The following is a 22,682-nucleotide window of genomic DNA, read 5'->3' as shown; positions in this document are numbered from 1 at the left end:
AAAAGCAATGAGGCAGCTATATGAAATTCTTTCAAGACTAGTGAAATATTCTGCATTATAGCAATATTGTCAAAATCAGACTGCATCATTTAGAACAACTTCGTGCCATTTAAAACAACTTGAAGTTTGCAGGTGTCTTCAGAAATATCAATTACAGAAAGCTGTAACTACATAATAGTAGGCTCGCATACAATGCTAAATTAGGGCTTGTTCAACCACAGTTTATTGGATAAACCTCAGTTGTCTAGCTTCATGATACACACTAAAGATAAAAACCATCCACACACAATGCAGTGATTTAGAACCCAATAAATGACATTATGGCTTACAATAAAATTAAATCCAGATCACTCTCTCCTGGGAGAAATCCCAGAATATCAACCAAAACTGATATAAAGTTTTGTAGTACAATATATAAACTTATGTAATATATATAATCTATACAGTCTATACACTTATAGACTAAAACCATCAGCTTGCCTGTGGACCACGAACTGAGGAGGAGCCAATCAAGTGACTGATTTGTGTTGTTGCTGCCAAGGGAAGTGGGGTGGGGTGGGATTTATTGGGTTTTTATTATCTGATAGATTTTTAAAATTTTGTTAAGTTGCCCAGAGACACCAATGTGTGAGTTGGGCAGAAAATCATAAACAATAAAATAAATAAAATAAAATAATAAATGAAATGAAATAATAAATAAAATAAAATAAATTTCACCACAATTTCAACAAGACTACATTAAGGAGCCTCCTAACAACTCAGAACATGTTCTTTAAAAAAGGGCGAAATTCTATATTATAATTTAGACTGCTATTCTTTCTGGATACTATGTTCACTCAGGACTTCAATTTCATCAAGAGTTAGCTTCAATTTACAAACTTTATCTAACCTATTTGTGAAATAAAGACACCAATTGAAAACTACAATCACTTCTTCTGATTCAGTTTTATTCAAGTTATTCTAATCTATTTCATGCAGTCAATCCTTTTCTTGTAAATTGCACATCAACTGGTGCTTACTTTAAACGAGCTAGTTTTCAGAAAATGCCAAATCACTATTCAAACGTGTGTAATTTTAAAACAAAAATAAAAACTTAGTTTGACAAGAATGTCAAATGGAGGATTACATTTATAGATTTTTAAAAGTCCTATTTAGGAAAAACAATGCTTTGGAGCACTTTTAAAGACAATGTACTGTATGTATGTTTGTGTGTCTTGTGTTCCAAGTGACAATCCGTCTGTATTTGAAAGTCCCACAAGATCTTCACCTTCTCATTTTCTATAACTTTTTCCACTTTAAGTTCCCATGGCTTTTTGGATACAGGCAAGTCGTATTTTTTACATAATGACCAGTGGATTAATTTAGCAACTCGGTCATGTCTAGCTTAGTAATCAGTTTGTGCAATTTTGCTGCATTCACATATTAAATGTGAAACAGTTTCGACTTTGTTGTTGCGAAGTCGGCAGTTTGGATTGTCGGTGGATTTTTGTTTCTTTGCTTTCATGGCATTAGTTTGTAGTGCTTGTTCTTGAGCAGCGAATATTAAACCTTCCGTTTCTTTCTTGATGATTCCCATCTTAAGCCATGCCCATGTCAAGTTGTCATCACATTTTCCTTCAATGTTTTTCAAGTGCTGTCCATGCAAAGCTTTGGTTTTCCAGCTATTTAATCTGTCATCCAGCTGTTTTTCCTTACATTTTACCTGTTTCTGTTTTATAAAGTTCTCTGTTTTTATAGCCTGCAGCAATTTTTCTGTACTTTGGTTCATATAATCATTCAAACTTCGTTTTTCTTCTTCCACAGTTTGGTGGATTTGCAATAGCCCTCTGCCCCCTATTTTTCTTGGCAGGTTACAACCAACCAACCACCACCACCACCACCACCACCACCACCATCATCATCATCTTTACTATCCCCTCTTATTGGTATTATTATTATTATTATTATTCTGTTGCTTTGCATGTACAGTGAGAGCTTCTGCACTGGGGATGTGTGTGTCTCTAACCACACTTGGCCAAATAAAGTATTCTATTCTAGTCATGCAAGCAAAATTTATCTAAGGATTAAGGTTTATGTATAATTTGCATAAAAATATTTATCAAGAATTACCTGTGCAATCTAACTTCTAAAGCAAACTTTAAAAGTCACATACACATTCTTTAAAAATGTACGTATACACATACACACATATGTATGTATTACTTATGGGGATATTTTTAAAACACCACACAGAGTACACACTAAATTCTTTTTCAGGTTAGCAATTTTTCCCTATTTGCTAAATAAAGAAATATTCCCTGCTGAGGCCAAATGATTGGTTTCCCTATAGCTCTAGAGGCCTTAGCTGTCAGTCCCTTTAAGAAACTCTGACATTTTAACCTGCTGGGTTCACAGCACCCTTGAGGAGACTTTACTTGCAGTTTTACTTCTGATGCTGCTGACCACTAATACTGACTCCATAGATAATGGACTTCAATAACAATCTCCTACAGGTTAACACTTTTGAGCTGCATTGTGATACAGCTTTAATTAAGTTAATACATGATGGTCACAGTTTGGTAGGAAGTTTTTAATAAGTGCATACAGTAATAAAAATATGTTGGTGCTCGTCTATACAACAGTTTCAATGGAAGTTTACCTACAAATACGGATCCATTCTGTGGATTTATGAGCTGTTCATAAATTCATTCTTTTTTAACACGTAAACTCAATGTGTTAATTTACAAACACAAATATGCAGTGAGTGACATGCACTTTCATGAGTGACATGAAAGACGTGAAAGACGTGGTTTTGGCCCTCCTAGGTTTACCTGGTTTATAAAACAGCCAATTGCACAGGGATTTGGAGCACGACCGACCCCAGGGATCGCAGCCCCCTACTGGGTCATGACCTATTCGGAACCTGGCCATATGAGTGGCAGGACAGCGCGCGCACACAGGTGCACAGCTCAACTTGCGCAAGTAGTGGAGCCTACATGTGTACACACACACATCTCGATGTGCACAAGTTGCTGTGCGTGCATAAGTGTGTGCGCCAGCCCGCTGCTTGCACAAGTTGAGCTATGTGCGTACCTGCATGTCGGTCTACTTCCCCTCCCCACCCAACCAGTTTACCAAGCTGCAAAGGTCAGGGGTGAAATTAAAACATTTCCCCTACCGGTTCTGTGGGCGTGGCTTGTTGGGGGGAGATCATGTGACTGGATGAGCGTGGCCAACTCGACATCACTCACGTCAAGGGGCTCCTCACTGGCCTCTCCCCTCTCCTCCCAGCCACTCCTTATGGCAGGAAAATGGGGAGGGGAATATTTCTGCCTACCATCCTTCCCTCAGTCTTTGCTGAGATTGAGGAATGGATGACAGACAGGAAAATCCCCTTCCCCATTTACCTGCCTTTTACAAAAACGGCTCCATTCCAGCTGCTCCTCTCTATCCCCATCCCTCCTGGGGACTACCTTAAAAGGGACAGGCTGCAGCAGCTCCTTTGTGAATGGAGGGAGAAAAGTTAGCATTCTCTCTGCTGCGTTTAACATTGAATTCTGTGGCAGAGAGAATTCTAACATTTTTCCCTCCATTCACAATGGAGCTGCTGCTCCCTTTATGGTTCCCTCCTGGCCCCCTCCCTCTTGGGGACTACCTTAAAGGGACAGCAGCTCTGTTCTGAATGGAGGGAGAAAAGTTAGTGTTCTCTCTGCTGCATTTAACACTGAATTCTACAGAATATCAAGCGGCCAGAAGAGGTGAGTGGCAACTGGCCGGGTGTGGGTGGGGCCAAGGAGGGGTAATTACTACCAGTTCAGCGAATTGATGCCCATAATCCCTAGCAGTTTGCCCAAACTGGTGCGAACCGGTAGGATTTCACCCGTGTTAGCTTAATAAAAAGACAAACTGTATTTTAAAGAATAAATCATTTAAAATAATAACAAAACTGTAGATAGAAACCATAATATCATTTCTATAAATAAATTATGATAGATACATAAATTAATAAAATTAAAGGATTCCAACTGTTATACTTTTACTGTGCCATTGTAGCATCTGACACTGTATGTTTTCAAATATGGAAATTATAGTTTTTAAGTTTTAGAGATTTTTTATAACTGCTTACTTACATACTAAACTGGATGCAGAAAATAATTGTCTCAAAATCCCAAACCTTGACAGACAGTACAGAGAACAGAATCAGAAACCAGCATGGAAGCTATTTTAATATACTTCTTGATTAACTCATGGCCCATCCACTTTTCCCACGGACATGTACTAACATGTCATAATCGTCATAATTCATTATCCCCACAGCTAACCCACAAGCTCCTTGATTAGTACACAACTCCCAGACAAGCATTACTAATACTAAATAATTTCCTTCAGCCTCCTGCTATTAGACTACAGACTCTCCAATTAAATATAATGTTGCTGATTAAACATATTAACTATGTTTCTGCCAGGAATTCTATTCTCCTTACTACTATCCAAATAGGGGTGGGAGGGATGTCCATAGATGGCAATTCTCAAAATAGGATGAAGTCATTTAATTAAATCAATATCAATATAAACGTTTGATAAGAAAGTTTAACAGTGGAAAGACAGCATTTAATATAAAAAACCTGCAAACTTCCTTTTTTAAAAATAGAATCACACACCTATTTGAAAGAGTGTTTATATTTCTGTTTTTGATTGGATTTTTTTAATGCTAAACTGAAAACATGATAAATTAGATTCCAAAGAAAATTGATAATATCAGTATGGTGTTGCACTGTCCTGACACTTTTTTTAAAAAATTTAAATATATCGAGGATTTTACAGAGAGACAAAGCTAAAGATGGTGGGGTGGGATGGATGGAAAGAAGGAAGGAAGGTTTTGAAGTATGATTTTCAACCTTCTTCTCACCTGATATAAACAAATCTATTATCTTCTTCCCTCTTAGTTTTTCCAGAGATCCCTTCAGTCCCTTATTTATTATTAATTTATTTCAATCTTTAAATCTCCATAAATCACCATTTTACTTGTTATACATCTTTTAGTAAAATGTCCATAAAAGGTTTCCAGTCTTTTAAACAAAGCACTTGTTTTCTCCCAGGCCAGACAAGTCAGTTTTGCCAGTTCCACTAGTTGTGACATTTTTACAATTCATTCCTCCACTGTAGGAATTTCAATACTCTTCCATCATAATTTGAGCCTATTTTAACAGCAGAGGGGACAGCTACACAACCATACAGATTAGGGAACTGAAGTTTCATGAACTGTGCTTCAAATCACAATGGCATAACTAAATCTCACTTTTTTTTTATTTCTTTTGTCACAACAGAATACACAAACAATTGTTATAGATAAAAAAACATATTTTGAAGAAAATATACATATATGTATAAAAATATGCATCAACTATATCAATTTGATATGATGAAGGGAACAATAGGACAGGAACGGTAGGCACTTTTGTGCTCTTATGCACAAAATTCTTATTTTATTCTTCTACACATTCTTATATTAAAAAAATTTAAAAAAATTAATTTAAAAAATTTTAAATTTTAAATTTAAATTTTAAAAAATTAAAAATTAAAATTTAATTAAATATTTAATTTAATTCAATTTAATTAAAATTAAAAATTAAAAAATTAAATTTAAAAAATTTTTAAATTTAAAATTTAAATTTAAAATTTAAAATTTTTTAAATTAATTTTAAATTTTAAATTTAAATTTAAATTTAAAAAAATTAAATTCTTATATTATTCTTCTACACATGAGCCCAGTCTAATTCCAACTTAACTACTTAGGAAGCAGAGCAAGGTAAAATATGAATTTTTTTTTTTAAAAATACAATATCATTTTCTTCAATACTGAATATAACAGTCAGTACTGATATGACAACACCCAAAATAACACCACTGAGAAAAAGTCCTATAAAAGGAGGAATAAGATTTTAAGAAAATTCAGACATTTGCACTATACAGGTAGTCCTCAATTTATGATCACAAGTGAGATTGGAGCTTTCGTTGCTAATAATGCAATTGCTAAGTGAGTCACCCTGATTTTGTGGGCTTTTCTGCTGTGATAGTTAAACAAATCTACTGACTTTGCCTGTCAGAAGACCCTTGGGAAGGTCGCAACCCTAGAATACTGCAACTATTGCAAATATATGCCAGTTGTTAAGAGCTTGAACTTGGATCATGTAATCACAGATTCTCCAACAGTCGTAAGCAGATGTGGTATTCAGCAGGTTCTGACCAGTTCTGGAGAACTGGTAGTGGAAATTTTGAGTCGTTCTCCCAGTAAATACCACCTCTGACTGGTCCCACCGCCATCTATTCTCTGCCTCCCGAGTCCCAGCTGATCGGGAGGAAATGGGGATTTTGCAGTTACTTCCCCTAGAGTGGGGTGGGAATGGAGATTTTACAGTATCTTTTCCCTGCTATGCCCAAGCCACGCCCACAGAACTGGTAGTAAAAAAAATTGAATCCCACCATTGGTCGTAAGTATGAGGATTGATCATGAGCCACTTTTTTCAGCGTTACCATGCCGAGAACAAAGTTGTGAAAAGGCTCGCCTAGCTACAACTGCCATCTGTTCCTGAGCCTGAGTCCAGGAGGACGCCCCCCCCCACCTCAGATTGCACACAGGGTCTGTTTGGGGCAATGCAACCCTATCCAGTACCAGAGATGGTATAGTTCTAGAACCAGAGAGCCCCAAAACCCAAAGCCACTCAGTCTTGCCATGGTTCAGTTGAAGCCTCTTTCCCATATTCTCACAGCCTCCAGCACTAGGATAGGATGTCCACACCATCACATAATTTGCTAGGAGCACAGATGTGCATGATATCCCATCACAAAGGATGAGCTCACCCAATCATCTCATATAGCTGTTAAATAGGAGAGAGGGAGCAATGACCCCTGCAGCACCCCCACATAGTAAAGGCTGAACACAGGATCTCTCTTTCCCAATCATCATCGACTGGAATTGGCCCCAGAGAAAGAAAGTGAACCAGCCCAACTCATGCTTTCCATCCCCAATTTCTGAGTTTATCCAGAAGGATATCATGGTTTGACGGCATCAAAAGGTGCTGAGAAGTCAAGCAAAGCAAGAAAGGCATTCACCACCATCATCCCTCCCACACCAGAAATCAGCCAAAAGCACAACTAAAGCCACTGCTATTCCATACCCACTCCCAAGTTTGAAACCTAACTAAAAAGGATCCAGATAATCCACTTCATTCAGGGTCCTCTGAATCTACTGCACAATGTTCCACAAAAAAAGGAAACTGGATACTGAATTTAAAAAAAAATCCCATAGCAAGAGGCAATTATCAAACACTGACTATCAAGGGATAAAGAATAGAACAGAAAAATAGAAAAGTGGGGTGAAAAAATCATAACCTGAACCAATAATAGTTTCTCCAGTAAAATTAGTCTATGTAAAAATGCTTTTCTTTTATCATTATCTAGTTATGTAAAAATTTCTCATAAACATACTTTCTTCCACCATGCTAAAGTCACTCATGCAATAGCAGCAGTACTTAGACTTGTATACTGTTTTATAGTGCTTTACAACCCTTTCTAAGCCAGAAGTGTCAAACTCCCAGCCTGCAGGCCCGATGTGTCACGCACTGGTCACGCCCACCCCCGGTTTAGCGAAGGGGGGCAATTGTGATGTGTCACATGACGACGTGTTGTCATGAGTTTGACACCCTTGCTCTAAGTGGTTTAAAGAGTCAGCATATGCAACTATCCTAAACAGAGCTGGAAAACCCAACTTGTCAAACATACATAACTATTTTAAATATGTTGCTGTTATTATGCTATTAATAACATTGTGCATTGTTATCATAATTAAACAATGTATTCTTTTTCTTTAAAGTTACATTTGTACTTTAATAGGTCTAACAGTTTGGTTTTATATAAATACGATGGAGAGAAAGCAGTTAATGATGCATGGTCTCATTATTTATTTATTAAATTCCTGTATCATCTCATAGCAAGATGCCTCAGCAGCATGTATTAGAAGCTATTAATGGCAAGTGAGTACAAGTGAGCAATTAGAAAACATAACTGTAAAAAAAAAGTATGAAATTTTGATAAGCTCTTCCCAGAGGTCTTCTCATCTTTGCCTATGCTGGTGCATTTCATTTTAATTTACCTGATTGTTAGCTTCCAGTTTGTTCAGCTGGAAACCACAAACAAACACTAATTACTTTGACATCACAAAGTCATATTGTCCTTACCACCTCCCCAGACAGCAGGGATAAATTATAAAGGGTAGACATGATAATAACTTGATAAATGATGAGTCACATCACCTCTTTGTCATTCATCCATGAGGGTTCACACAAGATACCACTCAATCTCATTACTAAATCCTAAGACTACAATGACAATACACATCAGGAATTTTCTTTCAAACAGCAAGCCACCTTGCTGGATACAATCCAATAGATGGTGGCTGAATTTCCACAATATTTTACATTTCTCTAAAAATAGTCAAACATGAGAGGAAAAAGAACATAGAGGAAGCCACAACTTACTTGCTGCACAAATATACAACATTTTGCACATTATGATGTTCAAAATTTTCCAAGTTACATTTTTATTCTTGGATTTTAATCCTGTAGAGCACACTTTATACATTCTGTTATATATTCCACAAATGTGATTCCTAGGCTATTGCAGTTGAATTTTCTGAAATAAAATGTTCACTTTCCGATTCAAAATTATTTTTAAAAAATTTAAGCAAGGACCAAACCACATTTATTTTCCTTTCATTCTACTATCCATCATGCTCATATGTTTCTTTTCTTTTGTATGTCATTTAAATTAGATTTCAGACAAAACTGTTACATTTCTAGTATAAGGCTTCCCTAAAATTAAGTTCCACCACTATTGTAGCAATCTTGATTGAAAAAAGTTTAAATGATCATGCTTCTTCTGTGGTCAGCACCAAAAAATTTATACAATATTGCCACTAGTATCTAATTCAAGCCATGAAAGAACAAATGTTTAATCAAAGCAAAGCAAATCAGAATGAGGAATTCAAGAAATATCATTAGTGTTATTAGTGAAAATATCCATCAAAACATTTCCCCCACTTTTTAGAGAGGGAGGGCTATTAAGTTTGTTTGTCGCTACGGTAAAAAGAATGGAAATTGCTTCTTTAATTATTAATTATATTTTCCTTTTTCCCCCCCTATCCATTATATGGTTTTTATACTTTTTTACCATATTTTCTTTTTCAACATTCCTTTATATATGTTCATTGTTTATGTAAAAATTAAAAAAACAAAGAATAGAAAAGCAAGAAAGCTCAACCAAATAATAAAATGTAATCCCAAGAAAAATTCCCACTCAAAAAAATTTCTGAAGTAACATATTCCTAAATAATAAATCATTTCAGCTTCTGAAAAATTATGACACTTTATAGTGAAATACGATAAGCCATGATAATTAACTGAAAAGCACACAGTTTTGTTAAGCTTACCAATTCAGAGCCTTAGTTCATGCAACCAGAATGCACTGTATTACATTACTTGGCAGAAAAGATTCAGCAAGCATTTAATTATAAGCCCACTATCATCTATCAATTTGTTAAATACTGATGAAGATTTTATCTATTCACATCAATATTTGGATTTCTTGCCACTATGGCAATATGGAATATTTTTGATTTTCAAATATATTACTGTCCTCGTGCATGAAATTCTGATATTAAGATCTAACTTTTTAACTGTACATTGTTTAAAAATTATTTGTTTAAAAAAATACCTTTATGTTATTGACTTGGTGGAAAATCCATATATATAGTAAGTATAAATTATAATTTCCTTAGATAGGACTTTAGAAAGATCTTAGAGTTACATCTCTAGTACTACCGTCTACTAAAAATATGGTAAAAAGTATGTTATATGCATATTAACTTCAGAAATTATTCTTCTTTCCAAGCTTCCTAAGATGTTGTCTCCTCTCTCAGCTTTCTAAACTCTCTTGCTCCTACCTAGTACAGTATATACCCAGTGTGGGCTTATCGTTACTATGGTAGCAGTGACATCATAAAGTACCACTGTATTATCCAATCACCTGATGGCAATGCTCCCACAAGTGATTTATTTTTTAAAATGTACTCTCTTACTCCATAATTACTACATATTGATACTGAAGAATATATGAATATTATTTCAGTCATTGTTGAAATGTGGAAATTAGCATTAGCACTATGAAGAATTCAAAAATGTATTTAAAGATAAATATAAACTTTCTATCATGATTTGGATCTCCCTTCTCATCACAGTCTTTGTTAATAGAATTTTGGCTATCTCAACATCCTATTCAAAATATATTTGATTGTATAAAAAGGATTTATGAAATGATATTTCCTTAAGAAGGGACATCCTATTAAAATGTAGTTTAAAATAATGGCAAATATTCATTGAGTATTTGGATGGGATCAACACAGATAGTAATCTAGAAAGTAATGTTACAACAAACAATGGGTACTCACAGCATTTGAATCAACATCACTGTGTATGGCAACTGTTTTAATTCCCATCTTCTTGCATGTTTTAATTACCTAGACACAGAGTGAAGAGGGAAAAAGTGTTTCTTTTAGTTAAATGCTTTAAGTAAAAATCAAAGAACTACGAAATAACTAAAATTTTGAGATATTACTTACCCTGCAGGCAATTTCTCCTCTGTTTGCAATAAGAAGCTTATCAAAAGTCTAGTGAAGGAATGAGGAAGAAAAAAAGTATCCTTCATAAATATAATGTAAACCTAAGATATTTACACTTACATTTGGTATCATTCAATGAATACAAAAAATATGAAATCTAATCACTAAATATATAAAAAATGATTATTTTAATAATTATTTGTTTTAATGATTATTTGTTATAATGATTTCATAGAAATAAAACTGACCTAACAGACTTAAAACCAACTTGTACATTATCTTTTTTAAAACTTTCATTTACTTAAGCAGAACAAAAAGAAAAATGATTTTTTTTAAAAAGGAAAAAAGAAGACAAAATTATCACAGAAGTGTATAAGAATGTATGTGTATATGTAAATACAAAAATATTTACACAACAGTTTCAATAATGAATGCCATATTTGGTAATAATCTATACCAGCAAAGCTGGCTGAGGAACTCTGGGAGTTGAAGTCCACAAGTCTTAAAGGGACCAGGATTGGAGACCCCTGATCTATACATTACCTATATCTGTAAACAATTAATTTGTAAATTGCAAGTAACTTCAGGTCATTGCAAGTAGGACAATAAATATAGTTTTTCAACACTGAAAGATTAGTGCAGGGCTGTCAAACATGTGGATGTATCACTCACTGGCCACACCCACACCCAGTTTAGTGAAGGGGGGGAAAGTCACAATACATCATGTGACACTGTGATGACCGAGTTTGACACCCTGGGACTAGTGTGTTAACACTGAGAACACAGCAAATCTACTGTTTGTGTATTCTCTTTTTATAGTCCCTTATTGAAATATCATGCCGTTATTTGATGGATGAATCCCTTTATAGTTATTTATCTGCCATTGATAGTATTTAAGGCTCTTCAAACTTACCGTAGTTTTGTTTTGGTATAGTTAATGTGTGCCTTTCCTGCCTACAATAGTATGCTAACAACCAACAAAAAGTTTCAAAGCAACCTAAGTTAAAGAGAAAGCAGCTTTCAGCATAAAGAAACATAGGCAACTACCTATTGAGTTGAAGAGAATAGAATTCTATGTCAATTAAGGTGGTAACAATTTATATTATTCCTTCCATTGAAGACCTGTATACTGCACGAATCACGAAGAGGGCCGTGAAAATATTTACAGATCCCTCACATCCAGGACATAAACTGTTTCAACTCCTACCCTCAAAACGACGCTATAGAGCACTGCACAACAGAACAACTAGACACAAGAACAGGTTTTTCCCAAAGGCATCACTCTGCTAAACAAATAATTCCCTCAACACTCTCCAACTATTTACTAAATCTGCACTACTATTAATCTTCTCATAGTTCCCATCACCAATCTCTTTCCACTTATGACTGTATGACTGTAACTTTGTTGCTGGCAATCCTTATGATTTATATTGATATATTGACCATCAATTGTGTTGTAAATGTTGTACCTTGATGAACGTATCTTTTCTTTTATGTACACTGAGAGCATATGCACCAAGACAAATTCCTTGTGTGTCCAATCACACTTGGCCAATAAAAAATCCTATTCTATTCTATTCTATTCTATTCTATTCTATATAAATACTGAAGAGAACATAAACCGTAATACAGTCCTGTGTCTTTAACGAGACATTAGCAGAGAGATGGATGTCCCTACCACATCTATGTAACTGTGCAAAATCTTATTAACCAAAATAATCTCCAATCTATGGATGAAGGAAACAACAATAGAAGCTAATTTTAAATCAATAAATAATAACTCATAGGAAAAATAAATCTGATTTCATTTCATTTAAAACAAATCTTACAAATGAAATTGAACAGTTAACATAATTGCAGCCATGAATTAAATGACTTGCCTCTATCGTTACACTAAAAATTACAGTGATATTTAAAGTCTGAGGAAACTGCTCTTCTCCTTTAAGACTTAGGGCATATACTTTAACTCTTTAGTGTCCTAAAAATAAAAGTAAGCTATAGTGCATCCAAAAACATCCACATAAATAATTACCTTTTCATTTGGATTATAAACCGTTGAGTGAAAGCCATGAGAAGTGATAAGGCACCATCTATATCTCGCAAGCTGTACAATATTCTGCAAAGGAAAGAAAATAAATGAAATTGCTATTAATCACACATCTTGGGAAAAGGCTACTTTTTACCAACTGTATGACAAAATAAGAAAAAAGAATTTTGCCAGCTTCTAAAAATGGTTTATACGCCCATCATAAAAATATTAATAAATAGTATTAAATATTTATTAAATATTTATTAATATTAAATATTAAATAATGGAAATATTATTTTTAAAATGTCAGGTATTATAACGAACTTCTACATTAGGTTAATGACTTGATTAAACATAAAATAGTCTCAGAATAACAGTACAGAATTGGAAGAACCTTGGAGGTTTTCTAGTTTATTTATTTATTTATTTATTTTATTTATTTTATTAAATTTGTATACCGCCCTTCTCCCGAAGGACTCAGGGCGGTGTACAGCCAAAGATAAAACACAAAATATATACAATTAAAACATTTAAAATATAGCAAATTACAAAAAGGCTGATAATTAAAAATTTAGTTTTAAAATTTTAGAAATATTAATAAAACCCCGAATTAAAATTTAACACTATTATGCCAGTCCCGCTTGAACAAATAGATGTGTTTTTAGCTCACGATGGAAGGTCTGAAGATCAGGCACTTGACATAAGCCAGGGGGAAGTTCGTTCCAGAGCGTCGATGCCCCCACAGAGAAGGCCCTACTCCTGGGGGCCACCAGCCGACACTGTTTGGCAGACAGCACCCTGAGGAGACCCTCTCTGTGAGAGCGTACGGGTCGGTGGGAGGCATAGGGTAACAGCAGGCGGTCTCGTAAGTACCCGGGTCCTAAGCCATGGAGCGCTTTGAAGGTGGTAACCAAAATCTTGAAGCGCACCCGAAAAACCACAGGAAGCCAGTGCAGGCTACGGAGTAGTGGTGTTACGTGGGAGCCACGAGCGGCTCCCGTTACCACTCGCGCAGCCGCATTCTGGACTAACTGTAGCCTCCGGGTGCACCTCAAGGGCAGCCCCATGTAGAGAGCATTGCAGTAATCCAACCTAGATGTAACCAGAGCGTGAGTGACCGTGCATAAGGCATAAGGCATCCCGGTCAAGGAACTGGCGGACCAAGCGAACTTGGTAAAAGGCCCTCCTGGAGACGGCCGCCAAATGTTCATCAAAGGACAGCCGTCCATCCAGGAGGACGCCCAAGTTGCGAACCACCTCCTTTGGGGCCACTAACTCGCCCCCAACAGTCAGCCGCGGATGCAGCTGACTGTACCGGGGTGCCGGCATCCACAGCCACTCCGTCTTGGAGGGTTCAACCCGCTGCTCAAGCAGGAAACACTATACCAGTGGTAGTCAACCTGGTCCCTACCGCCCACTAGTGGGCCTTCCAGCTTTCATGGTGGGCGGTAGGGGTTTTGTCTGATACTGAAGCACTTTCCTTTTTTTAATTTAATTGACTTTTTAAAAAATTTTCATAGCATTATTTAAAAACATTTTCATTAGGTTTTCATAAAATTCCCCATGACAATTTAAATTTCTGAAAATATACTATTTGTATCGCCCGCGCATAAAATTAGTTCATGTTACGTAAGTGAAACTAAATGGCACTATAGTGCAACCTCAAACAAAAGAACCTCGTCTTAGAATAGCTTGCATATCTCCCCCCACACCACCCAGCAGTAACAGACAAGCAGAGCTGGTAGCCAGCGCCCCCCCCAAACTCAATCCACGATGCGCGAGAGACATGCGCAGACAACGATACACAGCGTATTACTGTGGAACCAGTGGGCAGTTAGAAAATTTTACTACTAACAGAGATACAAAAGTGGGCAATAGGTATAAAAAGGTTGACTACCCCGGAGTAGAATGTACAAATGACTCTTCAAAGATTACACGGTGCTTAAGCCAAATCAAAACAATGGTAAAGCTTTGTTTTTCTTGCACTAAGCAAGCTATACACACACAATCTCACCTTTCCCACTCAACCCAGTTAACCAGTACTGTCTGGAAGTGATGAGAGAGTGCCCCCCCACAAAAAAAACCTACTTTATAAATCACCATTACTGTGGAACCGGTGACTGGTTAGAAATTTTACTACTAACAGAGATACAAAAGTGGGCGGTAGGTATAAAAAGGTTGACTACCCCTGCACTATTCCATTTCAAACAAACGCCTGTCCAATCTCTCATTAAAAACATCCAGTGATGAAGCATCCACAATATTTGAAGGACAGTCATTCCATTGGATAATTGTTCTTACTGTCAGGAAATTTCTTCTTAGTTTCTCCTTGGTTGCTTCTCTCCTTGATTAGTTTCCATCCATTACTTTTTATACTGCCTTGAAATGCTTTGGAAAATAGGTTGACCCCTCTTCTTTCGGCAGCCCTTCAAATATTGGAACACTGTTATCATGTTACCCCTAGTTTTTCTTTACAGTTGACTAGACATACCAAATTCCTGCAAGTGTTCATGTTTTAGCTTCCAGCCCCCTAATCATCTTTGTTGCTCTTCTCTGCACTCTTTCCAGAATCTCAACTTCTTTTTCATATCGTGGTAACCAAAACTGGATGCAGTATTCCATGTATGGTCTTACCAAGGCATTATAAAGTGGTACTAACACTTCATATGATCTTGATTCAATCCCTCTGTTAATGCAGCCTAAGATTACATTGGCTTTTTTGGCAGCTGCAGCACACTGCTGGATCGTATTTAAGTGATTGTCCACTGGGACACCAAGATCTTTCTTGCAGTTACTAGTATTGAGGCAGGTTCCATGTATTGTATACCTGAACATTTGGTTTTTCTTGCCTAACTGTAAAATTTTACTTTTCTCACCATTTAATTTCATTTTGTTAGATAGGGCTCCAGTGTTCAAGTCTGTTGAAATTCATTTGCATCTTGAGCCTATCTTCTGAGATTTGGCTATTCCTGCCAGCTTAGTGTCATCTGCAAATTTGATGAGTTCCATTTCTATTCCCTCATCTAAATTATTGATGAAGCTATTGAATACTGGACCTAAGACAGAACTTTGAGGTACCTCACTGGTTACTTCCCCTCTATGTAGATGTAGTTACATTAAAGACTGCACATTGAATGCAGTTTGTCAGCCAGTCTCAAATCCACTGATGATGCTATCTATCCCACATTTTTTTACTTTACTAAGAAGTAGGTTGTGGTTTACCTAGTCAAATGCCTTACTGAAATCCAACCCAAATTCTATGTGCGCAGCATTTCACTGGTCCACTAAGTTAGTCACTTTCTCAAAGAATAAAATAAGATTTGTATGTCATGATCTTTTCTGACAAACCTGTGTTGGCTTCTGATTGTAACTGTGCTTGCTTCTAGATGTTCACAGATCTGTTGTTTATCTTTTCTAGGATCTTCCTAAGTATTGATGTCAGCTGTCTGATCTCTAGTTTCTTGGATCCATTTCCCCCCCTTTTTTGAATATGGGAATCACATCAGCTCTTTTCCAGTCCTCTGGTACTTCTCCAGTGCTCCAGGGTCTTTGAAAGATATGGTTCAGTGGTTCAGAGATCATGTCTGCCAGCTCTTTCAGAACTCTGGGATATAATCCATCTGGTCCTGACGATTTGGACAGGTGTTCTCTTACAATTTTCTTGCTTATTTTAATTTGTAGTCCTAGTCAGCCTCCACAGCCTTTGAAAACTGTATGAGAACAGGGTATGCTTTCAAGAATACTTGTTGTTTGTTAGTGAGGCCTAGCAAGTCACCCAAAACATTGCTGCATGTCACTTTTGACCCATGTCATACGTTTGCCATCACTGTCATAGGAAGCATAATGGAAGGCAGCAAGTTACCCATTCTATAGGGAGGGAGATTGGAAATGTGGTACAGATCCCAATTTTAACCCACCAACCTCAGTTCTAAGGTCAGATGACAGGATTCTGATGGCCTCAGGTTAATGCCAGAAGTCTGCATAATAAGACTGTGTTACTCTACAACATGCAGTGAATATAACCACAGACACGGCTTACATAACAAGAGACCTAACTGGGTTGTGATGATGACATAGTCCTGTCTGAAATTTGTCTGAACCAAAAACCATGGTGACATGGCAATTATTCTTTATGACATCTTAGCTGCCACCAGAAACTCTGCCCCACAAATGACTGGATGTGACTGCCTATATGTTGCATGAGCCTTAGGGACAGGATAAAGCTGTGGCTGGTAAGTATGTTTATTCCTCTATTTTTAACCTTGAACAATTCTGTTCAAGATTCAAGATTACCTGGTCTCTTTTAAGGAAAAGCTAGGATAAAGTTGTTACTACAAGCTGCTGTGGTATGTTTTCAAGGTTTTTTGAGGGGGGTGGGGACCATTCACTGTAGACTCTACTTTGACAGGGATAGTGAGGTGCCTTGAGTAAGGTCTTGAGGGATTAATTGGGATTTGTTTGAATTTGTTGGGACTGATGAAGTGGATAAGGCTCTCTTTCACATGAATTCTGTCACCTGCAGTTAGAGTTCTATCCTTTAAGCTGATTCATGCGGTTGGGAAAGGTGTTTGGGGCTTGATTCAGGCTATGATTAATGCTTTGCTAAGAGAAGTCAAGGTCTATTGATATTGAAAGAGGTGGTTATTGTGCCCCTTCTAAAGAACCCCTCTCTCAGTCTAGCCAATCTGGGCAACTATCAACTAATCCTTAATGAAGGTGGAGTCCCACCTTTTTGGCCATGTTGTACATATTAGAGGTTTTGAAAACAAAAACAAAAGCAGATAATAAAACTGCATATTGGTGGGACATCTCTCTGGAACTACCTTCAAATGCTGACCCTTCGGAATAGGTATCTCCCCTTGCAAATCTTCCAAGGAGAAAGTACAGGAAAGAAAAGTTTGTTAAATAAATAAACTCTTGAATAACTTTTCAGAGGGCTCCCTGAAGGCTTTACTTTAAAAGTTCTAAACTTTTTTTTCTCTTTTGTGAGAGAAGTGGGGGCAGCCCAAGCATAGAAAAGTGTTTGCAAGCATTACCAGTGAGGAAGAAGATATATAGTGGGAAGGAAGAGGAGATTTTCCTAAGGCCCCAAAAGGTAGATTTGATGGTTTGGGGGGTCTCAACATTCCCTAAGGGACACAGTGGCCTAGCAGTTGATGCTGGACTTGTCAATCAGAAGGTTGGCTGTTCGAGACCCAAGCACCGCATGACACGGTGAGCGTCCGTTCTTGCCCCAGCTCCTGCCAACTTAGAAGTTTGAAAGCAATGCAAATGCAAATAGATAAATAGGTACCACTTCGGAACATAACAGCCTTCTGTGCTTCTCAGCATAGTCATGCCAGCCACATGACCACAGAAGCATCTTCACACAATGCTGGCTCCTTCGGTTAGGAAACAGAGATGAGCACCTTTACCTTTTTTTAAACTTAATGTTTGTGATGACAGTAACAGTAACATCTAACACTAAATTAATTAATTTAAAATTGTAACACCTAACTAGCCTTACGGTTCCCAATTCTATTTATTTCCCTCTTCTCATCTAGTAGAGCGATATACAGCAGCTCAAAAACTTTCACTACTTCAATTTTAAATTAATTAATTTAGTGTTAGATCTGAATCTTGAATTGTGCTCAGTTTTTACTCTTTGGTAAAGTAAATCAATATAAACTGAAGCTTGTGTGTAGTTGAATATAAGAATGAAGCAGGTTCTTTACAGTTCTTTCAGTCTCACAGAGTAGGGGTCTCCAACCTTGGCAACTTTAAGCCTGGAGGACTTCAACTCCCAGAATTCCCCAGCCAGCTCTGGGAGTTGAAGTCCTCCAGGCTTAAAGTTGCCAAGGTTAGAGACCCCTGTCACAGAGTGTTAACATTAAATATTCCCTTTTAGGATGTTCCAGTACTTTTTAATCAATCCACCTCTAGTAATCTCAGAAGAATGTTCTGAACTACATGTAGCTATTAAATTTTACAAATATACAACCATCGAGGATAATGAATTAGGAAGCAAATAACATAATTACCATATAATATGATCTTATTTCAGTCACAGCTATTACAAGTAGAAGTAAATAACTGTAAAATAAATGCAAAAATCCCTGGGAGCAACTTTAACATATCATGTGTAATAAAATAAGGCTGTTATACCATGAGATTAATAGGCATGCAAACTACTGTACTAAATAGTTCTACCACTTTCATATTTTTCCCATGCTAACAATTTCTATCTCTTTTTTCTTTTTTTTTCTTAATCTCTTTCCTGTGTCCCTTAAACTAATATTTTATAACCTGTTAAAAATAATAGTTAAATAGTTTAATAGTTTTAAACATTTAAAAATTAAGTGATAATTTTGCACTTGATTATATGTTATCCTAAATGAATGAAGTCGCATGGAAAGATTTACATTTTTAACCATTTAAGCACAATTTTGGAGAACATCTAGTGCAATCTAGAGCCAGTTTTGAACCAAATGCAACCCAATAAGCACCTCCACAATCCACCCAAGACTGGTTAAACATCAGCCACTTTTAATCTCCTTACCTATTTTAACCTTTTTGGTTAGCTATCTTGCTTAATAAACAATTCTTGGAAGCTTCAGCACTTGTAAATTATGTTCTAAACTATTTTCTAGACCAGCGGTTCTTAATCTGTGATCCACGGACCCCTGGGGGAGACACAATGTCACCACAGGGGGTTCACAAAGGCTTGAAGAAATGTTATGATTTAAATCTCGAGTTAGCAATAGCACTTAACTTATACACTGCTTCATAGTGCTTTTACAGCCCTCTCTAAGCGGTTTTACAGAGTCTGCATATTTCCCCCAACAATCTGGGTCCTCATTTTACCCACTTCGGAAGAATGGAAGTCTGTGTCAACCTTGAGCCGGTGAGATCTGAACTGCAGCTAGCAGTCAGCTGAAGTAGCCTGCAGTACTGCACCACCTTGGCTCTAGTTGCTGTAGTTTGTGGCCATGGTCCGTGGTCACCAAAGATATTTAAAGAGGATCTGTGGTGAAGAAAAGGTTGAGAACCACTGTTCTAGAGTCTAGACTATTTTCAGATAGCCAAGTAAAGGTATTGCCTTAACAGGATTTATGGTACTACAAGCTAGATAGGTTCCAACATAAATTGTAAACTGCATGTATCCTTTAAAAAGATAGCTTAGTGCAAGGAGAACCAAACATGTTCTATTTTTAAAGTCACAAAATTTAAGTTTAAAAACTTCTCTTTTCCCCTTTAAGTATAGGAGAGCTCAGTTTGTTACAATCCACAAGTAGCGTTTCTTAGCTTCTTAGTTACACAGGCTGCTTCCATTTTCAATTCAATTCACTTTCACTTCCTCTCAGACGCCATTTTAAGCAATCAGTTAAAGCAAGAAGAAAAATTTTTCTTTTTAAAAGGTAGAAGTCAGGAAATCAAAAATACTTGCAATCCAGTAGTTGTTCACTCACGCTTGTTCCGTCTGCATAAAGAAATCCACAAGGAAAAAAATCAATTAAGCAGAGATGGACACTTTCTTCTTTTCCTGCTTTTGCAGGAGTGCGCTGAAGATCGGAACTTGGCAGGATTTCAGTGGGACTCAACCCTCCGGGGCTCTGCTTAACAAAACAAAGCCCCTGGGGAGATCTACCACTCTCCCGCCGCTCTATCCTCTCCCTTTCTCCCAGGGAGAGAACAGCTGTTTTTCGCTGTTTTCGACGGCTTTTACGAAATTCAGTGCGGAGCGCCTTAATTAGGCGCCCAGCGAAGAAGGTGGCGCCACCGGAAATCCCAAACATGTTCTATTGTTTGCTGCTTTGTGCCCAGCAATAGTATCGGTATGTGCTGAAGTAAAAGCAAACCAATCTAGTGCTTCTATAGACTTCAAAATCGACAATTATCTACACCAGACTGAAAAATGCTTTCAACCAATAGAATATATTGGGACCAGAATAATTTTTCAGAAAAATTAATAGCTTTATTCATCTTTTTAAAAAGAAAATACCTTTCTTTCATCTGCAAAAGGATGTCATAGAAAACAGTTTATAAACTAGTCAAAAACAACTGATACAGTAAAGTGATTGCATGATCCCTACACTTTCCCCCATCCAAAATTTAAGTGCCAGCCCTTGTCACATTGGAGTAGAACAGTAGTAGTCAACCTGGTCCCTACCACCCGCTAGAGTGGGCGTTCCAGCTTTTATGGTGGGCGGTAGGGGTTTTGTCTGATACTGAAGCACTTTCCTTTTTTTTAATTTAATTGACTTTTTAAAAAAATTTCACAGCATTATTTAAAAAGATTTTCATTAGGTTTTCATAATATTTCTGAATTTATAAAAATTTCTGAAAATATACTATTTGTATTGCCCGCGCATAAGTTTAGTTCATGTTACGTAAGTGAAACTAAATGGCACTATAGTGCGACTGCAAACAAAAGAGCCTTGTCCCAGAATAGCTTGCACATCTCCCCTCACACCACCCAGCTATAACAGACAAGCAGAGCTGGTAGCCGGCGCACCCCCCAAACTCAATCCACGATGTGTGAGAGACATGCGCAGACAACGATACACAGCGTATTACTGTGGAACCAGAGGGCAGTTAGAAAATTTTACTACTAACAGAGATACAAAAGTGGGCAATAGGTATAAAAAGGTTGACTACCCCGGAGTAGAATGTACAAATGACTCTTCAAAGATTACACGGTGCTTAAGCCAAATCAAAACAATGGTAAAGCTTTGTTTTTCTTGCACTAAGCAAGCTATACACACACAATCTCACCTTTCCCACTCAACCCAGTTAACCAGTACTGTCTGGAAGTGATGAGAGAAATCTGGTTCAGGCAAACTCAATTATGCCTTTTCTTTTGCAAGGAGCTGTTGCTCGGTTGATCCATATTTACACTTCATAGCCAAAAGTTTACAAGAAGGCACTGTTTTTACTCAGGCCTGATATATTATACATTCCATAATAAATGCGTCTGGTAAACAAATTCTGAGTCCAAAGAAAGGGCGAGGATAGCAAAACATACTCTGAATTTGATGGGATCTTTCTATGAGATTGCAGCAGAACTGTTATTTGTTAGTTATTTGTTAAAAAGCTTGTCCCTGTAACTATGGTAATAGGCGGCAAATGTCAGCCCTTCAAGATAGTTCAGATAGGAAATCATGAATACTAATACTACCTTTATAGTAAAAGTACAATAATTACAGTACTTCTGAATGGGCATGTTTTTCAACCTTGGCGATCTTGGGACTTCATCTCCGAGCATTCCCCAGCCAGCAGGGTGAACAGTGATATAAAGCATGCATTAGAGATATAAAATGCTTCAGATTCAAAGCCCAAAGGTGACTCAGGTCTAGGTATGCATGTTGCATGTACTGGCAATCCTTAAAGAAGTTCCACCTTTTCTTGGGTTTCAACAATAGCCGCAAAATTTCTATCCATCTTTATCACTTGCACCAAATGCACAATAATAGGCTTATTTGTTGTTGCATAAGGAATCTTATCGACAAGTTTAAAATGAAGGATGGTCTTACTTTGCCTACTCATTTCTCAAATATAGATTTCAGTTTTAAAATTACAGGTTTCACTTCAAGCTCCCTGTTGTTGTTTTTTATTTGCTCTTTAAAGCAGCAACTGCTGAAAATCTGAGTCACACATATGATGTTGCAAAGGAAATTAGTACTTTCACGATTTTCTTGCTTAATTATTTGTATTCAGCTTGCACATTAATCAAGATTTCAGGAACAAGCAGCATTTGGAACTTGATTTTCAGAAAGATGTCAAAACAGAAATCAGTTAATAGTTGTTCTTCAGGACATCAGCATATCTCTTTTCAGTTCAACAAAGGTTCTCTAATCCAGTTATGCTTTACATTTGTATTTCAGGAAAATATTTCTTAAAATGGAATTTCACTGAAAAAGATGATTCAAGTTAGAGTTCTTCATACTATCCCCATTTTTGTATTGCTACTTTCAATACAGCATTATACACAATGAAATATTTCCAGAAATTTATGTATTT

The 22,682-nt window shown here is 36.8% G+C and overlaps 1 protein-coding gene across 4 annotated transcripts in view; it reads right to left on the bottom strand.

Annotated features, from left to right (window-relative positions):
- PCCA (propionyl-CoA carboxylase subunit alpha) overlaps window positions 1–22,682 on the bottom strand; it is a 250,707-nt gene that overhangs the window by 203,318 nt on the left and 24,707 nt on the right. For 3 of the 4 annotated variants that reach the window (XM_058184791.1, XM_058184793.1, XM_058184792.1), the window contains exons 2-4: window positions 12,687–12,770; window positions 10,655–10,702; window positions 10,484–10,552 (exon numbers count right to left, since the gene is read on the bottom strand). In XM_058184791.1, the coding sequence (XP_058040774.1) occupies window positions 10,484–10,552; window positions 10,655–10,702; window positions 12,687–12,770 (201 nt within the window). Of the gene's footprint in view, window positions 1–10,483; window positions 10,553–10,654; window positions 10,703–12,686; window positions 12,771–19,530; window positions 19,687–22,682 lie in introns of all 4 variants that reach the window. The other variant, XM_058184794.1, reaches the window with a different exon arrangement.

Source organism: Ahaetulla prasina, chromosome 5, assembly GCF_028640845.1.
Source record: "Ahaetulla prasina isolate Xishuangbanna chromosome 5, ASM2864084v1, whole genome shotgun sequence".
NCBI lineage: Eukaryota > Metazoa > Chordata > Lepidosauria > Squamata > Colubridae > Ahaetulla > Ahaetulla prasina.
This window is presented reverse-complemented; position numbering and strand designations above follow the sequence as displayed.